The sequence below is a fragment of the Salmo salar genome, chromosome ssa02, assembly GCF_905237065.1.
Source record: "Salmo salar chromosome ssa02, Ssal_v3.1, whole genome shotgun sequence".
Lineage (NCBI taxonomy): Eukaryota > Metazoa > Chordata > Actinopteri > Salmoniformes > Salmonidae > Salmo > Salmo salar.
The window spans coordinates 50998164-51023801 of record NC_059443.1 but is presented as its reverse complement, the minus strand read 5'-3'; the positions used below and the strand labels follow the sequence as shown (position 1 = coordinate 51023801).

The window sequence follows — 25638 nt, the reverse complement described above, 5'->3', positions numbered from 1 at the left end:
TGAGAGCAAACTGGATTTCACACAATTAAGGCCCCACTCACAGTATAATATACAGTGCCTTCAGACTGTATTCAGACACCTTGACTTGTTCCACATTTTGTTACGTTACAGCCTTTTAAAATTGATTTATAATTTTTTTTTTACAAAAACTCAGCAATCTACACACACAATGACGGAGTGAAAACAGGTTTAGACATTTTTTACAAATGTATTAAAAATAAAAAACAGAAATACCTTATTTGCATAAAGTATTTAGATTCTTTGCCATGAGACTCGAAATTGAGCTCAGTTGCATCCTGTTTCCATTGATCATCCTTGAGATGTTTCTACAACTTGATTGGAATCTACCTGTGGTAAATTCCATTGATTGGGCAAGATTTGGAAAGGCACACACCTGTCTATATAAGGTCTCACAGTTGACAGTGCATGGCAGAGAAAAAAACCTAGCGATGAGGTCGAAATAATTATCCGTAGAGCTCTAAGACAGGATTGTGTCGAGGCACAGATCTGGGAAGGATACAAAAACATTTCTGCAGCATTGAAGGTCCCCAAGAACACAGTGGCCTCCATCATTCTTAAAATGGAAGAAGTTTGGAACCACCAAGACTATCCTTAGAGCTGGCCGCCCAGTCAAACTGAGCAATCGGGGGAAAAGGGCCTGGTCAGGGAGGTGACCAAGAACCCGACAGGTCACTCTGACCAAGCTCTTCTGTGGAGATGGGAGAACCTTCCAGAAGGACTATCTCTGCAGTACTCCACCAATCAGGCCTTTACAGTAGAGTGGCCAGATGGAAGCCACTCCTCAGTAAAAGGCACATGATACCCCGCTTGGAGTTTCCCCAAAAGGTACCTAAAGGACTCTTAGACCATGAGAAACAAGATTCTCTGGTCTGATAAAACCAAGATTGAACTCTATGGCCTGAATGCCAAGCATCACATCTGGAGGAAACCTGGCACCATCCCTACGGTGAAGCATGATGTGGCAGCATCATGCTGTGGGGGTGTTTTTCAGCATCAGGGACTGGGAGACTAGTCAGGATCGAGGGAAAGATGAACGGAGCAAAGTACAGAGAGAGCCTTGATGAAAACCTGCTCCAGAGCACTCAGGACCTCAGACTGGGGCGAAGGTTCACCTTTCAACAGGACAACAACCCTAAGCACACAGCCAAGACAACACCGGAGCGGTTTCAGGACAAGTCTCTGCATGTCCTTGACTGGCCCAGCCAGAGCCCGGACCTGAACCCGATCGAACATCTCTGGAGAGACCTGAAAAAGCTGTGCAGCAACGCTCCCTATCCAACCTGACAGAGCTTGAGAGGATCTGCAGAGACGAATGGTAGAAGCTCCCCAAATACAAGTGTGACAAGATTGTAGCATTTTATCGAAGAAGACTCAAGGCTGTAATTGCTGCCAAAGGTGCTTTGACAATATACTGAGTAAAGGGTCTGAATACTTATGTAAATGTAATTTTATTTTATTTTTATACATTTGCAAAAATGTCTAAACCTGCTTTTGCTTTCTCATTATGGGGTATTGTGTGTAGATTGATGAGGGGAAAAAACTATTTAATCAATTTTAAAATAAGGCTGTAACCTAACAAAGTTTGGAAAAAGGGGTCTTAATATTTTCCAAAGGCATTGTAAGCCAGTGATTCTCAAATCCAGCTGTAAAGACCCACATGACTGCACATTTTTGTTCTAGCCCAACACTAAGACACTCGATTCAACAACTCAAACAGCCCGTGGTTAAGTTGAATCAAGTGCGTTAGCACTGGGCTAGAACAATAAAGTGCAGTCAGATGGGTTGCCGAGTGGAGAAACAATAGAAGCCAGAACCCTTAATAACCGACACGGCACAGCACACTATTGTTACCTTCCAGATAGAGAGCATAGGATAATTCTGGATAGGGAAGAAGACAAGAAAAAACAGACTAAGCTTGTGAGATGTCAGAATAGCCTAGCAGATGTCCGAGTGGGCATCACATATCAATTTAGAAAGCCGGGGGTTCTTACTGAGGAAAGTGAGGTTAAGTTTCTTGCGAAAGGGCAGCACCAACCATCCCCCACCTGCGTCTGTCTTAATATTTAGATGGTGTTGAGAGGTGACGTGGATTTGGAATGTGGTATTTGAGGACAGAAAGGAGGGAGAAGGGGAAAGGGATGGGAGCTGTTCTCACTAAGATTGTTCTCGCTAAAGGAGTGAGAAGAGGGGAGAGAGAAAAAGGGAATTGTGAGAGAGGGGTAAGAGCGAGAGGGAAGAGAGATGAAAGTGGTTCTCACTAAAGATAAGTGTCTCACTGAAGTTGCTTCTGAGAGCCAAGCGAGAGACTGAAGCTTTGAAAACCTCACCCATAATTACACATCCCTCTTTCTTCCTTTTAACAATCACTCCGTTCTAATTGACAGTCTCAACATTGGCTTTAAAATTGACTGAAGTAAATCACAGAGGAAGTGATTATCATAGTGGAAAACAAAGAATACAAAAGAGGGCAAGGGGGAAAGTAAAAGAGGGAGACCTATAACAGAGCCAGGTATTCCTTTAGTAAAAAGACTAGCCTATAGTGAGTTGGAAACAACTAAAATATCCCATGACATTCTTTCCGTAATGTTCAATATGGAAGACAAACGGTCTAAGATAAATCCTGAGGTTAAGTTATCATTGATAAATATGAATCACAACTGAAGAATGAGACACGCCAGGAGAGAGGAATGTCTGTGTTGTGTCTGTTCTGCTGCCCTCTTGACTGTGAACGTGAACCATTTATCCTGTTGTAGTATGCGTGGGTCTACGGTAACATAAATAATGCTTGCGTGTTGCTACTAATGCTCACCCCGCCCTTTTCCCCCCGCTAGCATGCTAGAGTTTCTGCGTGCTTAGCAACACTGCCTTGAGAGCACACAGCGAGCGACACGAAACAAAACAAGTCAATTAAACGACACGGCCTAATATTGCCAGGGTCAGCACTCCCACGACTCTCCAAGAAAATTAGTCCCCCCTCTTTTCTCTGTTGTTGACTTCCATACAAATCGAAGGCTGCTGTGCAGCCCGATGCTAATCAATGGAGGCCCCGGCCCCACCCCTCGTTGCTCAGGGAGAAAAGAAATGTGGTCACCGGTTCAAACCTATCCAGTCTATAAACATCTGTTGGTCATGAAGGAAGCAGAAGCCATTTGCAGGAGAAGAAAAAAAAACATTGTGAGTACATCACCCTGTAATTCCAGATTACCAGAAACACAGTTGGACGAGGTAGCGAAGCTATAATTGCCAGAGAAAGTGTGCAAGCAAGAGGTACAATTACGGCGCGAATTGGCAAAATGGTTCCTTGCTGTGCGCGCCATTGTCATGATGCTTCGTTTCTCAAGTCCCCAAATACGCTCTCTCTCCATCCACTTCCTGCTAATTAGCACCTCGATGTAGACAGACTGAGTTCAAGGTAGACACAGATAATGGGAGAGACTGAAGATTTTGACTGGGTCAAGATGATATTGAGGGTCAATTGTAATTCATGTCAAGACGCTTCAGCAAATGAATTTGGCAGACTTTAGTTGGATGACGGACAATGAAATCACATCTGAACATTAAAAGAAAAGAAAAACAACTTTTATAATGGTATTTTCGCACTTTGAATTACACGCCAAATTAGATACCTAAATTGACCAGAGTGGGAAAAAAACACAGAGTACGATTTAGACACTGAATAAAGACCAGGAATTGTTGGCAGCAGCTAATGGGGATTCATAATAAATACAAATACTGAGTGAACAAAAGGGTAACAGTTCAAGCGCTGAAAGCCTGATGAGAACTGGGGACAAAAGATTTGACAGCCTTTGACAGTATGACACCTGACAGGAACCTTGGTAGCAGCAAATGTTAATCAGGTACCACTTACACCTAGCTAACATTTCTGCATTCCCAGAACATTTCTGGTAGGTTAGGAGATAACATTTCTGGTAGGTTAGGGGATAACATTCCCATAACCTTTGTTGGTCCAGCTTTTAAGTGCTTTAAGAAAGTCTGTCCAAAGGGATATTTTCCTTTTGACATTGTTCAAACGTATCATGTCCCAACAAATGTGAAGATTCCCCTTCTGATGTTCTCACATCACAACCAAATGGGTACCTGACAAAAACATTCCATACTGTTCTAGGCAATGTAAATTGTTAGCTGGGTAAGCTTTTGGGAGCATCAACAGGTCAAACAGTGAATAAGCACTCAGTTTTGTTTAATGCCATGCGGGAGTATGATGAATCCAGACGTTGTCCTTACCTTCAAAAGCCCTTGCGGCATCAACAAGATGGGACCAGTCCAGGCCAGAGACTGCTTCCGGGAGGGGCATCAGACTGCCATCAGCCATTTTACAGCGGTCGGCCAGGGAGCTGTCAGAGAACCACAGCTCATCTGTAGAGATGAGACATTTCGGTTTAGATAAGTGACTGACAAGCTCACCAATTTGGTTCTCTCTCCCTCTCCCTCCTTCCCCCTCCCCCTCTCCCTTCTGTCTACCGATATTTAGACATCAGTGCTCATCCATTCTCCACTTGGAACACCTGCTCCTATGTTAAGCCCAAACTGCTTGCAGATTTCCAAAGTCATTTCAGGGTTTTAGGTTTCAAAGTCAGTAAAAACACACATTTTTAAATAAGATGTTACTCTTAACGAATGAAAGACGGGCACTTTCCACCAAAGCGTAAGACAAACATCTCACAGAGGTATCCATACGACTTGTATCACCTTAACAGACATTTTTAGAGACATCTGGAATTCCCCTTGAAGCAAATACAATTCAGCCTGTTCAATTTGCACCAAATTGACTGTGCGAGACAAACCCCCACCCAAAATGTAAAAAAATGAAAAACAATTACATACTCAAAGTGCCCTCCTGCTTGGAAAACTGCCAAGAACACGGTTACTTTAAAAAAAAAAACAATGTCACAGTCTGCTGTTGAAAGCTGATTAGAGGACGGAGACGAAGGGGGAGCTTCCCCCCGCCAGACAGACAAATAACCTGCCTCTAGGGGACATCCACAGGGGTCAGCTTTGGCAAACTCACACAAACCTAGGCATACAAATGTGTGCATAAAAACACACATACGCACCTTAATCTCGCACACAGCTGGAGATTCATGATGCTTAATTATGGTTTCTGATCCCATACAGCAGCCCCCCCCCTAGAGTTAAGGTGATCTGAATAAGACACAGCAATCAAATATCCACACACAACCTCCACCCTCCAAGGTGGGGGAGGGGGGTAATCACAGCCCCTGTGTGTCATTGCGAAATACAACAAGTGGTTAGAATGTTTCAACAAAGAACGCAAGGAGGACTGACAGTGAAAGGGTTAATATCGTGCATACTCAATGAGCACATACTGGGATGTTTTTCCCAGTGGAAAATATCCAATATCTTGCTGTGTTTCTTATAAACAGAGTAAGCTTTTTAAAATACGTTTGCATAAGACAGATGGGAAATTGAAAGTGGCATACGCTGTAGCTTTTACAATGGGTCTCGTAAAGTTCAGCTTAAGACTGGCAAGGGCGTTTGCATTTAATTGACCACAATGAGCTCGCAGTTAGATATTTTTTATTTCTATGGCCTTAATTTTAAAATCAAAATGGCTGCCCCGAGGAATGAGTCTGGAGAAATATAAAAGTGACTGTAAATATCACAGAGTAGGCCTTTAAGTGCTTTTCAAGAGTAGGTGAATGCAGCTGTCCACTGTCCATTTGCCTTCATTTTACATTTCCATTTTAGTCATTTAGCAGACGCTCTTATCCAGAGCGACTTACAGTAGTGAATGCATTTCATACATTTTTTTCTCCGTACTGGTCCCCCGTGGGAATCGAACCCACAACCCTGGCGTTGCAAACACCATGCTCTACCAACTGAGCCACACGGGACCAATCTTTGGCAGATACATTAATGATTTCGTAACGTGTTCCATTCCTAATTGAATGTCTGAATCAATGAAATGTACTCTAAGGTTTCCCTAATATATAATAAAATGTTGGGCAGACTTTTTGGTACTTTTACACTGATTATACAGTTTTGACATATTTAAATTTTAAGGTAAAAGGGGCCTTGGAAAAAACGGTATTAGCTGAATATGGTGAGTTAGAGCAGGGCTGGAAGAAAATGTACACATCCTATAGCTCTCCAGGAGAAAGGTTGGCCATCCCTATTACCTCTCAACCATAGATATAGATTGAAGTATATATATATTATCTATCTGTTCTATTAAATTCTGTTTTTACAACTGACAAGACCTAGCTAGCAAGAGAGACTACGCCACCCCTACCCTAAACGGGCAAACACTCACTCTTGTTTAGCGGTGCCCCATGGCTGTGGCCGAGGTTCATGCGAGGTGGCAGGGTGCTGTGGTAGGGCTCAGTGGCGGTGCTGAACAGGATATCGTTGGGCAGGGCTTGGTCCAGGAGAGAGCTCCGGGAGCTGACCAGGGACAGGTTTTTCCTGTAGCTGCTGCACAGGCTCTCGTCCGACAGGGTCCGGTACAGGGACCTCCGTGGGGACATGGGCATGCCGCCAGGACCAGTCAGACTCTGCAGGAAGGGATGGAGAAAATGAGGGAGGGAAAAAGGGTGACTGAAAATTCTGAGACATTTTACATCTCGGAGGGCAGCACCACAGAAGGGGTGATTCAAGCGCCAACTGGTAGTGCTAAACTAGGGGAAAAATAGCTTGAATCTTCCACAAAATTGGCAAAACAGTAACTTTGGTCTACCACAGTGCCAAAAATGAGAGCCAATAATTTCCCCTCAATTATCTGACGATAGCTTCCCTGCGCATAGTAGTTGGTATAAATGCAGGGCATCAGATAATAATGAAAGACCTGCATCACATTTATTACAGGAGGATATGTCAAGACTACTGACTATGTTGCTGGCAGCCATTTTCCTGTGATGTATTTTTCAATCAGTGAACAAAGAGGTCTGAAGAGCAGCTTGCTAGCTCCCAGATCAAATCAATTTGTATCAACCCCTTCCCATTCTACCTCCACCCTTGTTTCCTGGCCACATTGTCTTCTTCTAATTACCCAAGAGCCTTTACATCAAGTGGTGGGGTTTTTCTTGACGCTAGGCCGGTGGTATTGAACGGTAGACGTCTACATTAACCTTTCGACAGGCGGAGGGAAGCTGTGCTAGAAAAAGGTTAGCCCAAGTCTGGCGCCTTATAATTCCCCCTTGGTTTTAATTTCAGTTCATTTGAAAACGGTGGCAGCCTTGATTTTTAATATCACAAGCAATCTGAATGGATTATGTCAAGTGGAGGAAGGAGCCGACTGAAGGAGGGAAGGAAATTAAAGCAAGACACTCATTGTCAGGGGAGGAAATGGCTAACACTACACTAGAGAATGCTGTCAGCTCTATTTATAAAATTTCTATCTGCGACGTTCAAACATTTCCTTCCACTGAACACAGTGATAGTGAACCAAGTAGAGTGTGGAGAAAAACGAGTGGGAGCAGGGGCTCACCTTGCCACACCCCCCCTCCCCAGGAAGACTGTCGGGCAGCATCATCTTCAGGAAGGCCTCTCTGGTCAGGCTGGGCTGGACCTGCTGGAGCTGGCTGTCTGCACCCAGCATGGCCCGCAGCCTGCTCCCCAGGGGACGATGGGGGATGCAATGGAGAGAGGGAGGAAGGGGAAGACGAAGAGGCGGAAGAGAGAAAAGAGATCGAGATAGGGATGAGTGAAAAAAGGATAAATGAAGAACGATGGTAAGGTAGAGAATGTAGCGAGAAAGTGAGGGTAGAGAGAAAGGAGGGAAGAAAGAGATCGGGATGAGAAACAGGTAAGAGATGCAAAAAAACAAAACCAAAAAAGGTAAGAGATGCATTAGAGACAAGCTCATCAGTTTCATTGAAGTTTCTTGTGAAAGCTATTGTACGAGGGTCTCTCCTGAACAAAGAACACAGCCAATTCCTGGTCAAAAGCAGTGCACTACATGTGGAATAAGGGGTAATTTGCCCACAAAGGTGAGGTAGAGGGGGCATAGTGACACGTGTGGGAGAGTAAGGACATTACTGAACAGTAAGACCGAAAACAGTAAGACATATATAGAAGCATAAAGCAATCAGAAGTAAGACCAGGCAGCACATTACACTGCTCTTTGGGAAGGACAAAATAATAAAACAAGGTCATAAGAAAGAGGTATACTACCAGAACTACTGTAACGGGTTATTGAAAGTTGAATATCAACACACACACACACAAACAGGGGGAGTCATTTATTACAATATGCTGTTCGCAGCCAGTCAATTACAGTTCTTCAACTGGAGGGCATCTAGTTTGGGGAGTTGCCGTTTCCAGGTAAACACACAAGAGTGGGGGTGGGGTGTCACGGAAGGCACCGTTTGCATTGTGTACAGACACCATGCGAGTGACAAAGTGGGTAGATTTATTTTACCAGCCCATTTCAACTGGGCTCTGTCCAATATTTATTAAGAAATTACGCACTTAACTTAAAAAGACTTCCACACAACCAAATGGTGATTTTAATCTCAAAGAAACAGGTAAATATTATATAATCCCAATTTTACAAAGTAAATAGTGGACTGTAAAATAAAGCATGCGTAAGAGGTTTATTGAACCAAACAGGGTTCCGTAAAGCTAGTGTACCTGGATCTCAGTGTTAGAGTCTTTAGTAGGAAAGACAATACGCCTTCCACTCCACTGATGTAGAAAACCCCAAGTGAAAAAAGGAGGGAAATAATGGTAATGTACATTGAGATGTAAACAAAAGCTGTATACATGGCTGATATGCAAGCATATTGCGGTCAAAATTGCTATGCTATATGGTCATACCTCAAATAACATTGGCCTTATAAAGCAGATTATGTTATAAACCTGTTACTTTTGTGTTAATTGTTTCTGTACAGGGGTAAGTACACTAACTACTTGTTCTTGCACACATAGCACAAACTAATTACATAATAGTTACCTTGGAATAAGGCCAATGTAAATTGGTGATAAATACTGCTCTACTCTTGTTATCCTCCACCAATCATAAACATTACAATGAAACCTGTCATGCCATGATATAATATAACAACAAAAGAATGACAACTGTCCACGAATGCTACTTCTACACTATATATACAAAAGTATGTGGTCACTCACCATTTTAAAATTACTGGATTTGGCTATTTCAGCCACAGCCGTTGCTGACAGGTGTATACAAATGTAGCACACAACCATGCAATCTCCATAGACAAACATTGGCAGTAGAATGGCTTTACTGAAGAGCTCAGTAACTTTCAACGTGGCACCATCATAGGATGCCACCTTTCCAAAAAGTCAGTTTGTCAAATTTCTTCCCTGCTAGAGCTGCCCCGGTCAACTGTAAGTGCTGTTATTGTGAAGTGGAAACGTCTAGGAGCAACATCGGCTCAGCCAAAGTGGTAGGCCACGCAAGCTCACAGAAGGGGACCGCCGAGTGCTGAAACCTCGGTTGTAACACTCACTACCGAGCTCAAAACTGCCTCTGGATGAAACAGCAGTACAAGAACGGTTTGTCTGGAGCTTCATAAAATGGGGTTCCATGGCCAAGCAGACGCACACAAGCCTAAGATCACCATGCGCAATGCCAAGTGTCGGCAGGAGTGGTGTAAAGCTCACCGCCATTGGACTCTGCAGCAGTGGAAATGCTTTCTCTGGAATGATGACTCGCTTCACTGACGGACGTTGAATATCTTTCCTTCTTAATGCGTTTGAGACAGTTGTGTTGTGACAAGGTAGGGGTGGTATACAGAAGATAGTCCTATTTGATAAAGACCAAATCCATATTATGGCAAGAACAGCTCAAATAAGCAAAGAGAAACGACAGTCCATAATTACTTTAAGACACTAAGGTCAGTCAATATGGAACATTTCAAGAACTTTGAACGTTGCTTCAAGTGCCGTCACATTTGCTCTCATAAGGACCGCCACAGGAAAGGAAGACCCAGAGTGACCTCTGCTGCAGAGGATAAGTTCATTACAGTTAATTCCATAAATTAACTTTCAACAAGGCACACCTGTTAATTGAAATGCATTCCAGGTGACTATCGAAGTGCAAAGCTGTCATCAAGGTGTAGGGTGGATACTTTGAAGAATCTCACATTTAAAATATATTTTGATTTGTTTAACACTTTTTTGGTTATTACATGGTTCCATATGTGTTATGTCATAGTTTTGATGTCTTCACTATTATTCTACAATGTATGGGTATTGGAAATGATGCAGACAATTACATTGATGGAAGCTATGCTCGTGGGGCGCCAGATGGGGAAACATGTTCTAGATTAATCATGCTTCACCATCTAGCATTCCGACGGACAAATCTGGATTTGGTAGATGCCAGGACAACGCTACCTGCTCCAATGCATAGAGCCAACTGTAAAGTTTGAGGAGGAGGAATAATGGTCTAGGGCTGTTTTTCATGGTTCGGGCTAGACCCCTTAGTTCCAGTGAAGGGAAATCTTAATGCTACAGCATAATACATTCTAGACGATTCTGTGCTTCCAACCTTGTGGCAACATCATGACAATGCCCCCATGCACAAAGCGAGGCCCATACAGAAATGGTTTATCGAGATCGGTGTGGAAAACTTGACTGGCCTGCACAAAGCCCTGACCTCAACCCCATCGAACACCTTTGGGATGAATTGGGACGCCGACTGCGAGCCAGGCCTAATCACCCAACATCCATGCCCAATCTCACTAATGATCATGGCTGAATGGAAGCAAGTCTCCGCAGCAATGTTCCAACATCTAGTGGAAAGCCTTCCCAGAAGAGTGGAGGCTGTTATAGCAGCAAAGGTGGGACCAACTCCATATTAATGCCCATGATTTTGGAATGAGATGTTCGACATGTATTAACATACTTTTTTTCATGTAGTGTAGCAGCAGTAATCTAAACTTGATTTGTATTAGCTATGTGCAGTCCCATGTAAAATGATATGTTTATTTTGGGGGCACTATGCCCACTACGAAGGCTGGTTTTGTGAACGGAAAATATCAGAAAAGGTTGCACTAGCCGATGGACACTTGACACTAGCTAAATGAGAGACCGTACTCGAGGACACTGCCAGAGCATCGAAGGATTCTGTCAGAGCATCAAGTCAGAGGTTACTTTTAATATGGCTGTCCCCTTTGATCAGAACCTGCCTAAAATGGGGGCCTTTGGTTTAGTATGGCAGTATGGCTTGCCACCTTTTCAACAGGACCAAAGCAGACAGTTTTGTCAGCTCGCCATCTTTTTCCCAGTTCAGTTAACTTAACCAAGAAAGACCCTTGAGGGTCAAAGCCTCGCTTGCAAGGTCAACCTGGCCAAAGGTTAGCAGGAAAGTACTAGTAAAGTTGACACGCGTACGCACTTGTGGCTTCTTTATTAAAATAGGACGATGGGGTTTATTTCAACGGGTTATGTAGAGTCGAAAACTTGACAGTATGGGAGGGAGAAAAATGATGTGTGGCACTGGCAACTATTATGATGTTATAGAGCATATTGACAGTGTTCTAGGAGCAAATTATATGTCCAAGTAAGAATACAACACCGCAAAACACTGCTTATTTACTCACCCGTAGTCTTTTGGCCTGCCCAGATCCTCCATTGGAGAGCCATCCACGGCTTTCTTCCAGCCAATCCGATACTCTTTGCCTGCTGATTGGCGGGCGTGGATAGGATCATTAAGCCCCACCCCTGTCACCGTGCTGCCAGAGGAGACAATGTAGACTTTGGAGGAGTCGACCGAGGTGGAGGTCTTAGGACCACGTTCCGAGGGGCTGCCTGAGTGCCGTGAGCCACTAGGAAAACCGATACAGAAACATGTGATCACAGTTGGCCAATTACGTCAAATATGAGTGGCTGCCAAAAATCCAGGGTTTGGGGTCAGCCCATTTTATATCAGTAAAGTCAGGGGATAATCAGGAGGGATAATTCTGCCTCCTGAATTGACTGAATTGAACTGACCCAAACCCTGCTACCCATATCATTGGTTCTCCGAGCAGGTTTTGATCCTAACTCCTATGACTCCACTAGCCGACTTCAGCAGAATTCATGCCAACCCTGCCTATGCGGACAACATAGTGATACGAATTGGGGCATGATGACACTGCACTGTTGCCGCTGGCAGCGAAGGGCAAATGTGTCACACCTCATTAAATGCTGCATTGTGCCCACTGCGGGGGGAGGCAGGATCATGCCACGGCCACAGTGAGCCTGCCACAACATGGCAGACCGGTCATCAACCTTTTAGCTTAATCTTGTTCCCAGACACTTTTGCCCCAAATGCACAAAGAGTCTGGTGGACCAACGTGTCAAACTTAGCCTTTGTTAGCCAATACAGAGAGCCTGGAGAAACTCCCAGCACAGGCATTGGTTTAAATCGGCTTAATCTACCAACCAATCATCTCCCAGAACGCTTTCCCCTTCACTATCCCCCGTATACTAGCACACCACAAGCACAGAGCCACGCCTCGCTGTCAGGTGATTCGCTAAAATTAAATGACAAATACTGAGTACAGTAGAGCACTCCCATAGAATTCTATGGCCACTCCCATTAAGGCCAATTTAGAGTGGTTGATATCCCAGGATTATATAGGCTGGGCGCAATAGCCAAAGGACGAGGTTACTTTTGTAGGAAACTGCACTTTGGCTCATCCAGTCTGACTTAAAATGGAGAACCTGATGTCACCGCTCAGCCTGGCACAGCGTGAAAATGAAGACTATATCTTGTCCTGCCTGACCCCAAAATGGAGGTACTGGTGCCACCTCTCAGCCTGGCCCAGCAGGAAACTGCAGAGTTGGGCAGGGAACTGTCTACTCCATTTCGTTCTGTCTGATCCAAAAATGAAGGACACAAAATGTTGGAAAGGTAACCTTGACTCCAGGCTACTGTGCACAAGCTTGGAGAGGACGCGCGAGAATAATGGATTGGGAATCTGGTGGGGAGATTGTGATGATGACGACGGTGGTTTTTGCTTAGTCGCTGGCTAAGTAGGTTAGCTGGCTACTTTAGCTGCGTCATTATTGATGCTGATGTGACCAGAGTCTATGTGAAATAACAAAACAATCTATTGTGCAGGCACAGCAATGACCTATTTAGCCTTACTCACAGTAATGGACTGGCCATCTGGAGCACTGAAATGGCTAACAGTAGAGAATCATGTCAGCTCTATTTATTACATTTCTATCTGCAACTTTCCAAACATTTCCTTTCACTGAACACAGCCCAGACAGCATAGGAATGAACCAGAGAGTAGGAGTGATAGTGAACCAAGTAGTGTGGAGAAAAACTACAGGAAGCAGGGGCTCCCGTTCACGAGAAGTTGAGCTATCTATCAAGAGAGGTCCACTTAGGAAAACTCCCAAATCAACATGGAAAAGTAACACCACACAAAAGAAACGTAAAGGTGGGGCCGGAAAGTTAAGGGACAGCGCCAATGCTAACATCAACCTGCATGTAAGCCCATGCCAAGGAGGATGCCACAGCCCCGGGTCAAAGAGTTCTAGCAGAAGAAGAGGACAGCGACAGCATATTCGACGATTGTGAGCCTAGCACCAGCAAAAGTCAGTGCAGCCGAAGCGATAGGCAATGGGGATCCAGGGCAGGGAGGGAGACACGGATAACACAACATCAATATTGGGCAAACTAACTAGGCTAACTAACTATACTAGTAACATGATACCAGCCAGACAGTTTCTTGATTAATGTACATGCCAGCCACAGTAATTTCAAGCCCTATTCCTCAACTTTTGTTGAATAAGAACTACAACATATGATTTCATATTTTTTTTACTATGTACTTGAGCTTGTGTCTTTAAAAGTGAGTACACCTCGGCAATTTATAACTATTTTTACCAGAAAGGTGCGATTTTTTATCTTTCTTGGAGTATGCAGCATTACTAGCTATTGTTTATGGCACTCATGATAAATAACTACGTTTGGGAATGTATATTTAGGCGGAATTCAATTTTTCTTTTACATTACATTCAACAGGTTCTGTTTGAAGCCCTACTATTGACATTAGTCGAATCAAATCAAACTTTATTGGTCCTATACACATATTTAGCGGATGTTATTGCGGGTGGAGTGAAATGCTTGAAAAGGCAGCCTTTGACACAGCGCAGCTGCCTTTTATTTATACATTTTACGATGATAAATTCTGACTAAAGCTATTGTTTCCACTATGTTGTTATATTTAGAATCTGTAGCTAAAACAACTATGAATTACAACTGAATGTTTGTGCTAAGCTAGAGGAAAGTGTGCTGCTGAGAAAACGGCTCCTCCAATAAGGTAGCCAGGACATATTTTTCTATACCTTGCTTACTTACCATTCTCTTTACGCCCAAATTTCGGGTGTCTTTTTCTGGTTCACTGTGCTGTCTGTAGTAGTGTTGTCTACTGCTTTGACAGAGTGAAGCCAGCCAGCCCTCTCTGAAAAATAGCCAGCCAGTGCTCTATCTCACTGAGTATTCTAGCTATTATACCTTCTGTTTTATTCTAGGCTTCAGATGACGGGATGTTGTTCAATCATGACAATTCAGTATATGTTCTGTAGAACTCTTATAACAGCGTGTGTGTGTGTGTTCTGTAGCACTCTGAAAATAGTACTGCATTAGTGTACAATAGCTGTGATGCAGCTAGGTGGTGGTATTAGGGGCTGGTGTGCGTACGTGTGTGCGTAGGCGGTGGAGTATCCGAGGAACTGGTTGTGGTGGGGTAGTCTGCGTCAAAGTCCAGGGCCATTTTTTTGTCCTAGTCCGTCCCTGCTTACTCATCATGCCAATGTGTAATGTGTACATTGCTAGAGCAAAAATAACTCGCATCCAATAATCCAACAGACATTGAAAACATTGACATGGGCGGTTTGACCTCACATTACTTAGCCTGATGATGTGTCATTGGCAGTGGTTGAATTGGAATGAAAAAGGTACCAGTACTGATTGAAATTTTTCAGTACCAGGGTTAATTTTAGAGTGAATATTCTACAAGAGGTGCCAATGATCAAGCAGAATAACATGTCAGATGCTGGTGCCGCGTATCAGTGAGTCGTTGCCAACAATTCAAGCGCTGGTCATTAGTCAGATAAAAGGGATCCTGTCAGCCTCTTGGTGTAGGGTGATGTTGCCCCTAGACACTGATCATGGGTCAGTTTTGCGGTTTCCCCACTAATGGATTGGGAGAGTGGAAGCTGATCCTAGATCTGTCCTTTGGGGAACTTTATTTTGGAGCTACACCTTACCTGGACATGGAGGAAATCTCACTCAGGTCGCCAAGGCTCCCGTCCATTATGTGCCCAGCCGAAGTGGCCTGGGTGCTGTAGCCTTGTGACGTCAATCCACTTTCCGGCATCCCCGCTCCGTGGTAACCCCCCGTCCCGTGGTACTCCAGCACCCACTGCTCCCCTCGGGCATTCTGGGGGACTGGCCGGCCAGCCGAGACCCCCGGTACACCACCTCCGCTGCAGCCGGGTAGAGGGGGAGGTGGCGGGGGCATGCAAGGTGCCGTGTCGATGCCGCTGTCGGTAGACGCGCCCTTGATGTAGATGAGGCCCAGGGCATCGGGGTCCATGGGGTCACCAGAGCCGAAGCGCTTGTCGTCGCTGCTGCCGCTGGAAGCATTGCTGGAGAGCGTGTTGCTGCTGGAGTGGCTGGAGCCAGACTGGGAGAAGAGATGGAGATCAAACACAACAATAGGTCAGTGGTTAGCAGCATTCATTTGTCTCTGAAAATTAGCAGTTAAATCCTTGCTTCGTCCATTCTTGTTTTCTCAGTTCCTCTCAAAGAGCATTGGCATAAAGGATCCAAGACCTCGCCCTCTGACCTCCAATGACCTTTGAGAGGAATTGAGTAAACAAGGATTGGGCAGCTAGTATACATAGGCTATGTATCCTTACACCACAATTCAATCAAATCTTAGAAAATAGCGGAAAAACGCATTGTGGGTTTATTCACTGGTTCAGAATGTATTAAACCACTTAACTTGAGAATGATGAAATTGGGGCCCTGGAAATGTTTGGTACAATTTACTATTGTAATTACTCATTGTTACAATGTATTTACAGCAGTAAATTACTCTAATCCTAACCCTAATCCAACAAGTTGTGTGGGAAAATGACCAACATACCACTTCACTGGCCTTTAGTGTAACAAAACTTCATTTCAGTTAAAACATACTTTTCTTGTTGCTAGACGATGTGTGGTTTGGACTTTAAACCGTTCACATTTTGATTTAATAGAGCTATGCAGCCATTGGCTTCCTACTCCTGTTAAGAGAGCTATATTCATAGCCGACTTGGGTCCCATTTCAACTACACCGTAGTAAAATAAATAATTCCTGAAGCTGCAATTAATTGAAAATTCCATAAACCAAACAATTCCAAATGGGTTAGGAGGGCATATGAAACTTTAATGCACTCTGCATAGGGAGACAAGTACATTCTACCACTTTTTCTGTTTATCCCTTCAAGCTTCAAACATTGCAATATTTTTCCAGGGCCAATTGTTGGGATGATTCCTCATTTATAGTAATATTAATGAAAATAAATAACGCACATGAATCGATAGTCACCATGCGTCGCCATTACTTTCAATACACATTTACATTTATTTCAAATTAGGTGGTGGTGGGGGGGTTGGGGGGTAGTACAGGATAATAAATCCCGAAGCGACAGTTTGATGTTAGTAAAAATGTCATCAACGACAAGAGTAAGCTGACCTTTTCTGGCCTGATCCATCAAGGACCGTTCTAGTCAACTGACGAGAGGAGGGGTAACCAAGCCGTTCTCTACTGCTAGATGTGACCCTAAAGATCAGATGACTATACGTACGGTATCATGACCCATCTGTCAAGGGTGTCGTGTTGCGGTACAAACCGAAGACCATGCATGTTGCTAGGGTGCTCTGCTAAGGTGCTCTGCGAGCGCATAGTTAGGTCTACCAAAGCCTTTGTCTATTGACGGGACTCCAATGGGAAACGTTCACCAAATGGCCATGATGTTCTGTCATTGGATGACATCAATGCTTTCATATGAAACATATGATTGATTAATGTATTACTTTGTTTATTTAAAGGGTCTTACAACTAACTGATTTTGTCCTGAAACAGTGTTACAAGACATACTTTCCATTGACGCTCAAATGTAGGCTATTGCATGAGATGACAGACGCAACAAGCTAACCCAAATCCAACATGACAAGAAAAAAGCATTACAGTGTAAAATCAAAGTTAACCTGGCAACCCTCATTAAACATTAAGATAACTCTTTCCAAGTATGAGTACTCACATGTTGGTATTTATTGGGGGAGTCCTTTGCTCCTTGTCTCGGCTGGCTTCTCTCCCTCATGTTCAGAATCTTTGTGGAGGGATGGTGCCACTTGGCCTCTGCAAAAGAGGAAGAAGACAATTTGTGATTGTTTTTTTGTTGTTGTTTTTTAAGATATAATTTTCTCATTAAAATACTTGTGGTGCAATTTCTACGATACTGTCCACCAGAGTTGATGTCAGGATTTGAACTATTATATATTCACTAGGAACCAAACAGATTGAAGTGGGGAGGGACTACCTGAATGTGTCCAATAAGAAACGCTGGATTTTCCTTTCCCATTGCAAAACCTTTTGATACAGTGCGATCTAATGAATATGACCCTAGTTGCCATTACTGGAATTTTTTCAATGCAGTTCCTGAAATGCCAAAAAATGAATTGGAATGGCAGTTATTTGGTCATTCTATTTTATGGTATAGGCTATGAAAGCACATTTGTAATTTGTTGACATCACAACATTTGGTAACACTTCATGTGAATGACAATCTTGAATCTGTAAGAATGACAGTTAATATTGCTTTCTGTTTTGTCTCCAGCTGACCTTTTTGCGAAGTGCATTTCTACTGACAGGTGAGTGAGTCTCTTTCATAGCACAGTTGATGATGATGAAAATGAAATTGGTGAAACATGATGCTTATGATGGTGCTGTAGAAGATTAACTTATACCTGCAGATCTGGTCCTCTCCAGCTTGGGCTCCCTTTCTCTCCGGCCCTCTCCCTCCTTGTCGCTCGGCTGGTCCAGGAGCAGTGCAGGGGACTGGCATCTACAGGTGCACGAAAGAAGGATATGACAAAGCTAGCAGTATCAGCAAACTGTTTTAAATCTTCAAAAGTGGGAGGAAAGATGACGTCTTTCTCTTCATGGTTAGAATGTTCAGCAATCAGTGACGCGCACGTCAGCCATTTTTTTGTTTGTTGCTCAAACAAACTCACAGTTAACTGACCCCACACCTAAATTATCCAATGTAGAGCTGCCAGTTCCTATCACAAGGGTTGGCAACCCTTGTCCTGGAGTGACGTAGGCACTTTCATGTTTTTGATTTAACAAACCTGGATGACCAGGTGTTTTGCATTTAGACAATCATTTAACTGACCAATTACCTCAGTTGGTAAGGTGTGGTACCTAGTCGGAGCAAAATCCTGCGGCACTCCAAGAACAGGGTTGCCGACCCATGCTTTACCTAATCGCAACTGTATCAACGTTCAATGCAATAATGATGTCAAATGAGAATTGTTGTCCTAAACTCAGGCCTCAAAGAGAAAAGAGAATGCTAACCAGCATATCATGGCTCCTAAACATTACAAATGAGGAAATGTGTTCAAATTATAGTCTTCTCCCACAGCATCCTCATTGCTTTGCATTGGAACCTTTAAAGTGCATTGTAATACTTATCCGCCCCACTTCCTGCTTTTCACACCACTGGCCATTGTTTCACCGTTTCTCACCACCTGGCTAGCCGCACTGAGCTATTTCAAACCTTTCCCTTGGTGTGTAACAGTATCCGTTAAGCTGCGGCTGCCCAGACACATTTCCACAACGGATGCTGCGGGGATATTGAAGGAATGCCTTACAACCTGAGAGCCAGGGTCCGGCTGGGGCCTCTGGCCTGGCGACTATAACCTGGTCTGGACTGCCGAAGGTCAAGGAATGGGGGTCCTGGAAGAACCAGGATGGGGGGTAGTAATGGTATTGTTCTGTCCTAGATAGAGGAGCAGTGCAGGGGACTGGTAACTCATATGAGAACTGGTCCCACTACATATACTGAATGTATGGGTCACTGTATTGAATATATACACACACTATGCTGAATATATGGGCCGATGTACTGAATATAAACACTACACTGATGCTTCTGCATTGTTTGGTCTTTGGGGTTTTAGGCTGGGTATCTGTAAAGTACTTTGTGACAACAGCTGAGGGATAAAGGGCTTTTAAAATAAATGTGATTGAATCTGATTGATTCATATACATTATGAGTCACTGTGAACGCTGAACAGTTATGAAAATCGCTTTGGATAAAAATGCTAAATGACCATAGTATTATTATAGTACTCTTTCTCTATAGATTATGTGCCATCTACAGTATGCACAGGAGGGAATAGTCTGGTTTAAAGGAGTGTAAATATGGATTGAAATTTCGATGTAAATATCTAGCCTGTAGCACTATTCATATGAATTTTAATTGTGCATTAAAGCACATGACCAAATTAATTTCCCCTTGTTGGGATAATAAAGTTGATCTAATCTAGGAGCAAAGAAAAGCACCTACATGCATTTTATTACATGACAGCCATCTCTCCCATTTATTTGTGCTTGGGGTCTGTAGATTTCTCCTAATACTCATAGCTGTAGGCCTATCTGTAACCGGTACACACAACAGATGCCATCAAATATGGACTTGACTATTTTGAGAAACGTAAACATCTAACAAACTTTTATTTTGGACTGAACTATCCCTTTAAACAGATAGGTGGGCAGGGTTTCCACTTTTGGTACTATTTCATTGGCACCATTGCCCCAGACAAGCTAAATCAAGCTCAGATACAGTATTTGAATATAATTGTATTCAAACCCAGTCTGCTGTGTACGTAACTCTCCATGGAAGGGTGAGGCTTGAGGTTGAGAGTTTCCTAAAATGTACACCGTAGTTGTCCTAAAATAAACACCATAGCTGTCATAAAATGTGCACCGCAGCACTGTGCTCTAATGCACTTACCCGTTAATGCATCCCGCCTTCTGGGACCAGGTGCCACAGGGTCCGGGGTCACTGGACGTGGACTGGTTGCTGGGGGAGCTACAGTACAGTTGTCCTGGTTCCCGACTGCTACAGGAGGCCGTAGGGGAGATCTCATATTCCTGCAGTACCCTGAAAACCACAAAATAACATTTAGGGGACATTTAACCAAATGGGCCTCAACCGCTAAAGTGCCCCACCTGTAGGCTACAGCTCCAATGGCCCTGTTTAATGGAAAGGGTTAGTTGTTCGTTTGATTCTCAAAAAGGGCCACACACACTAGGTCTAAGGAAACGATTTGACTGTACCTAGCAGACAAAACTAAATTGGCCACTGGATGGGTCACTTTGGATAAATGCATCTGCTAAACGACCATGTTATCACTCCTATTATTCTCAGAGTTGTGACACAAAATAAAAGTGCTGTCAAGACAATGTCAGGCATGTCAATACAACTCATCACCTAGTCTGGACGTATGATGCATGTGCTCTTGATGTTTGTTTGTTTTGTATATCATTATGTGTATTATGCCAAAGGTCAAATTACACAGTGTAGATAAGGTTTATAAAAAAAAGAAAAGAGGGTTTATTCGATACTGACAATAGAAATAGTAGGTCAACCGTTATACTGTTATATATTATATATTATATTATATATTATACTGTTATACCGTTATTCTCACGTCACCCCGCTCCTCCGCTCTCTCCACTGGCTTCCAGTTGAAGCTCGCATCCGCTATAAGACCATGGTGCTTGCCTACGGAGCTGTGAGGGGAACGGCACCTCCATACCTTCAGGCTCTGATCAGGCCCTACACCCAAACAAGGGCACTGCGTTCATCCACCTCTGGCCTGCTGGCCCCCCTACCTCTGAGGAAGCACAGTTCCCGCTCAGCCCAGTCAAAATTGTTCGCTGCTCTGGCACCCCAATGGTGGAACAAGCTCCCTCACGACGCCAGGACAGCGGAGTCAATCACCACCTTCCGGAGACACCTGAAACCCCACCTCTTTAAGGAATACCTAGGATAGGATAAAGTAATCCTTCTAACCCCCCCCTTAAAACATTTAGATGCATTATTGTAAAGTGGTTGTTCCACTGGATATCATAAGGTGAATGCACCAATTTGTAAGTCGTCTGCTAAATGACTTAAATGTAATGTAAATGTAACTGGTAAGAACCACAGCCAGTAACTATACTGTAACTATACTGTAACTGGTAAGAACCACAGCCACTAACTATACTGTAACTATAATGTAACTATACTGTAACTGGTAAGAACCACAGCCACTAACAATACTGTAACTATACTCTAACTGGTAAGAACCACAGCCACTAACTATACTGTAACTGGTAAAAACCACAGCCAGTAACTATACTGTAACTGGTAAAAACCACAGCCAGTAACTATACTGTAACTGGTAAGAATCACAGCCAGTAACTATACTGTAACTGGTAAGAACCACAGCCAGTAACTATACTGTAACTGGTAAGAACCACAGCCAGTAACTATACTGTAACTGGTAAGAACCACAGCCACTAACTATACTGTAACTGGTAAGAACCACAGCCAGTAACTATACTGTAACTATACTGTAACTATACTGTAACTGGTAAGAACCACAGCCACTAACTATACTGTAACTATACTGTAACTGGTAAGAACCACAGCCAGTAACTATACTGTAACTCCCGTCCCGTGTTGCTCAGTTGGTAGAGCATGGTGTTTGCAACGCCAGGGTTGTGGGTTCGTTTCCCACGGGGGACCAGTACGGAGAAAAAAAAATGTATGAAATGTATGCATTCACTACTGTAAGTCGCTCTGGATAAGAGCGTCTGCTAAATGACTAAAATGTAAATACTGTGATGATAAGTAGTGACTGGACTACTAGAATCCCATCCATTTATGAAGAGTGCTTGGGGAAATACTTGGGGAACATAGCGTAATTAAGCAGTTAGGCAAGGCGTCATTCTTAGCCTGAACACACTGTTCCAAGCCTCCGTGGAGTAGGAGATGCTCGAGCCTCCGACTCGTGAAACCTGACTCTCCCAGCGGCCCGGGAAGAACGCTGAGCCCTCACGAGCCCTCACGTAAAAACACATAATTACACATCATATGGAAAAGCTGAGATGGGATCGTAAATGTGCAATGGAGAAGCTCGCATTATGGAGGTTATATAGGCAGGGAGGGAGTAAAGGATGAGGAGGTGTGAAAGGGATCGTCAATGCTGCATCTTCAGCAGCATTGGAGCAGGCCTGCTTCGCAAGGCGTTGGCAGCTGCAAATTGAGTCCCACTCCCTCTTAATTAGCTGGCAAAGCTCCGACTAGGAGTCGAAGCCACAAAGTGTTTGAATTCAAACGATCCCCACACAATAAACATATGCAGTGTCTCCATGTATGTTTTCCTTAGGAAAACATGTCAACTTAATGGTTACATTGTACTACCTCAGTCTACCACTTATGTTTTTTTGTAGAACCCAGGCAAAGTGTCACATATGACAAATACGGTATGGTAAAAGTGTGCGGGAAATGTAATGTAACATGAATCATAACCCAGAAATCCTGCTGGTAATGGTGTGGTGACTCCCGGTACGCTCCACAGTGCTTATAAGAACCAGTATGTTACTATATTAACGGGTCTGGTCTGAAACGTAGACTGAGAAGGCTAGTGTCTTGGAAATACGTGGTCATTTTAAAATGTTATATGTTTTTATTTTCCAAGACATTACGGTGACAATGAAAATTCAAACTTTGTTCTAAAAGCTTTCCCCTTTAAGTGTAGCTCAGTTGGTAGAGCATGGTGTTTGCAACACCAGGGTTGTGGGTTCGATTCCCACGGGGGGCCAGCACAGAAAAAAAAAATGTATGAAATGTATGCATTCACTACTGTAAGTCGCTCTGGATAAGAGCGTCTGCTAAATGACTAAAATGTAAATGTAAAAAAATGTAAAATTAAAATAATAAAAAGGACAATGACTAGTGGGTCAGGACTTTAGGTTCACTAAAGCCTTAGATGGAGTTTATCGTAGCACACTACACTTTATTATAGGCGACAATTTTAGTACACTGCATTCTCTACCAGAAAGTTGGTTGGCCCTCTGATGTCATGTAGGTTGATACATTGCTATGTTTTCATTTATAAAGCCATTTTACAAATAGGTACAGTGGGACTAACATCTTTACTAAACTTTAGACACCCGGTCTCAGGGATGGCGAACTCTGGAAATTCCTTTGGTCTCTACAGAGTTAGGTAACTCAGCTTAAAGTTTTCTGGCAAATTATTTTGTGGAACAATCTTTAAAATGTTCTTAAATGTTATGTTTTGGTGCCTCTAGGGCAATTCAGAAAGCTGATTGAGGATGTTATTACTGATGAATGTGTTTGTTTTTTTATGACCGTGTTTTCCTTTCTGCTTGCATTTTGTATTTATATTTTGATGTGGGTATTTTCTGTAATTCAGGGTGTCATCTGTAAAAGAGATCTTGGTTTCAGTATGAATTAGAGGTCGACCGATTATGATTTTTCACCGCCGATACCGATACCGATTATTGGAGGGCCAAAAAAATCCGATGCCGATTAAATCGCCCGATTTAAATATATATATTTGTAATAATGACAATTACAACAATACTGAATGAACACTTATCTTGACTTAATATAATACATCAATAAAATCTATTTAGTCTCAAATAATGAAACATGTTCAATTTTGTTTAAATAATGCAAAAACAAAGTGTTGGAGAAGAAAGTAAAAGTGCAATATGTGCCATGTAAAAAAGCTAATGTTTAAGTTCCTTGCTCAGAACATATGAAAGCTGGTGGTTGGAGTCTTCAATATTCCCAGGTAAGACGTTTTAGGTTGTAGCTATTATAGGACTCTTTCTCTCTATACCATTTGTATTTCATATACCTTTGACCATTGGATGTTCTAATAGGTACTTTAGTATTGCCAGCCTAATCTCAAGAGTTGATAGGCTTGAAGTCATAAACAGCGCAATGCTTGAAGCACAGCGAAGAGCTGCTGGCAAAAGCAGGAAAGTGCTGTTTGAATGAATGCTCACGAGCCTGCTGCTGCCTACCACCACTCAGTCACACTGCTCTATCAAATCATAGACTTAATTATAATATAATAACACACAGAAATACGAGCCTTAGGTCATTAATATGGTCAAATCCGGAAACTACCATTTCGAAAACAAAATGTTTATTCTTTCAGTGAAATACGGAACCGTTCCGTATTTTATCTAACAGGTGACATCCCTAAGTCTAAATATTGCTGTTACATTGCACAACCTTCAATGTTATGTCATAATTATGTACAATTCTGGCAAATTAATTACGGTCTTTGTTAGGAAGAAATGGTCTTCACACAGTTCGCAACGAGCTAGGCGGCCCAAACTGCTGCATATACCCTGACTCTGCTTGCACAGAACGCAAGAGAAGTGACACAATTTCCCTAGTTAAAAGAAATTCATGTTAGCAGGCAATATTAACTAAATACGCAGGTTTAAAAATATATACTTGTGTATTGATTTTAAGAAAGACATTGATGTTTATGGTTAGGTAAACATTGGTGCAACGACAGTGCTTTTTTCCGCGAATGTGCTTGTTAAATCACCCGTTTTTGGCGAAGTAGGCTATGATTCAATGATAAATTAACAGGCACCGCATTGATTATATGCAACGCAGGACAAGCTAGATAAACTAGTAATATCATCAACCATGTGTAGTTAACTAGTGATTATGTTAAGATTGATTGTTTTTTATAAGAAAAGTTTAATGCGAGCTAGCACCTTACCTTGGCTCCTTGCTGCACTCGCATAACAGGTAGTCAGCCTGCCATGCAGTCTCCTCATGGAGTGCAATGTAATTAGCCATAATCGATGTCCAAAAATGGCAATTACCGATTGTTATGAAAACTTGAAAATCGGCCCTAATTAATCGGCCATTCCGATTAATCGGTCGACCTCTAGTATGAATCCCTGTTAAAATAAAGATAAAATAAATTCACCATTTGGTGCCCAGCGGGGTTGACATCTTAACTCATGACATATTAAGTTTAATGAGAGAAATGTCACAACAACCATTTGGTTCCCAGACTGCCACCAGAAGAGTTTGTAGCGAAGCAAACCACCTATTTTCTTTAAAAGGTTGCAAACAGGTCTATAATATACACTGACTGTACAAAACATTAAGAACACCTTCCTAATATTGAGTTGCTCCGCCCCCCACCCCCCTTCTCCGTCAGGACAGCCTCAATTCATCGGGGCATGGACTCTACAAGGTGTCGAAAGCAATCCACAGGGATGCTCGCCCACGTTGACTCCAATGCATCCCACAGTTGTGTCAATAAGGGATCAAAGCTTTCATCTGGATTCACCTGGTCAGTCCATGTCATGGAAAGAGCAGGTCTTCACAATATTTTGTACACTCAGTGTAGACTTGGAAAGTCTTTCATAACAGACATACAAGGACACTCTAATCTGAAAATAGAGTTCTCTCATGAGAGGCCAAATCCATGCCGCAATCATTCCTGTGAAACCACTGACTAGAAGGGAATCACTTAATCTCAATTTTCCG

At 42.9% G+C, this 25638-nt stretch overlaps 1 protein-coding gene across 5 annotated transcripts in view; it reads right to left on the bottom strand.

Moving 5' to 3' along the window:
- The window catches only part of LOC106585299 (signal-induced proliferation-associated 1-like protein 2), a 127745-nt gene that overhangs the window by 5690 nt on the left and 96417 nt on the right, over nt 1-25638 (bottom strand). For 3 of the 5 annotated variants that reach the window (XM_014171378.2, XM_014171384.2, XM_014171399.2), the window contains exons 11-19: nt 20044-20193; nt 17993-18090; nt 17287-17384; nt 15244-15662; nt 11577-11801; nt 8635-8688; nt 7490-7610; nt 6317-6557; nt 4267-4398 (exon numbers count right to left, since the gene is read on the bottom strand). In XM_014171378.2, the coding sequence (XP_014026853.1) occupies nt 4267-4398; nt 6317-6557; nt 7490-7610; nt 8635-8688; nt 11577-11801; nt 15244-15662; nt 17287-17384; nt 17993-18090; nt 20044-20193 (1538 nt within the window). The remainder of the gene's footprint in view (nt 1-4266; nt 4399-6316; nt 6558-7489; nt 7611-8634; nt 8689-11576; nt 11802-15243; nt 15663-17286; nt 17385-17992; nt 18091-20043; nt 20194-25638) is intronic. The other 2 variants (XM_014171391.2, XM_014171403.2) reach the window with 2 other exon arrangements.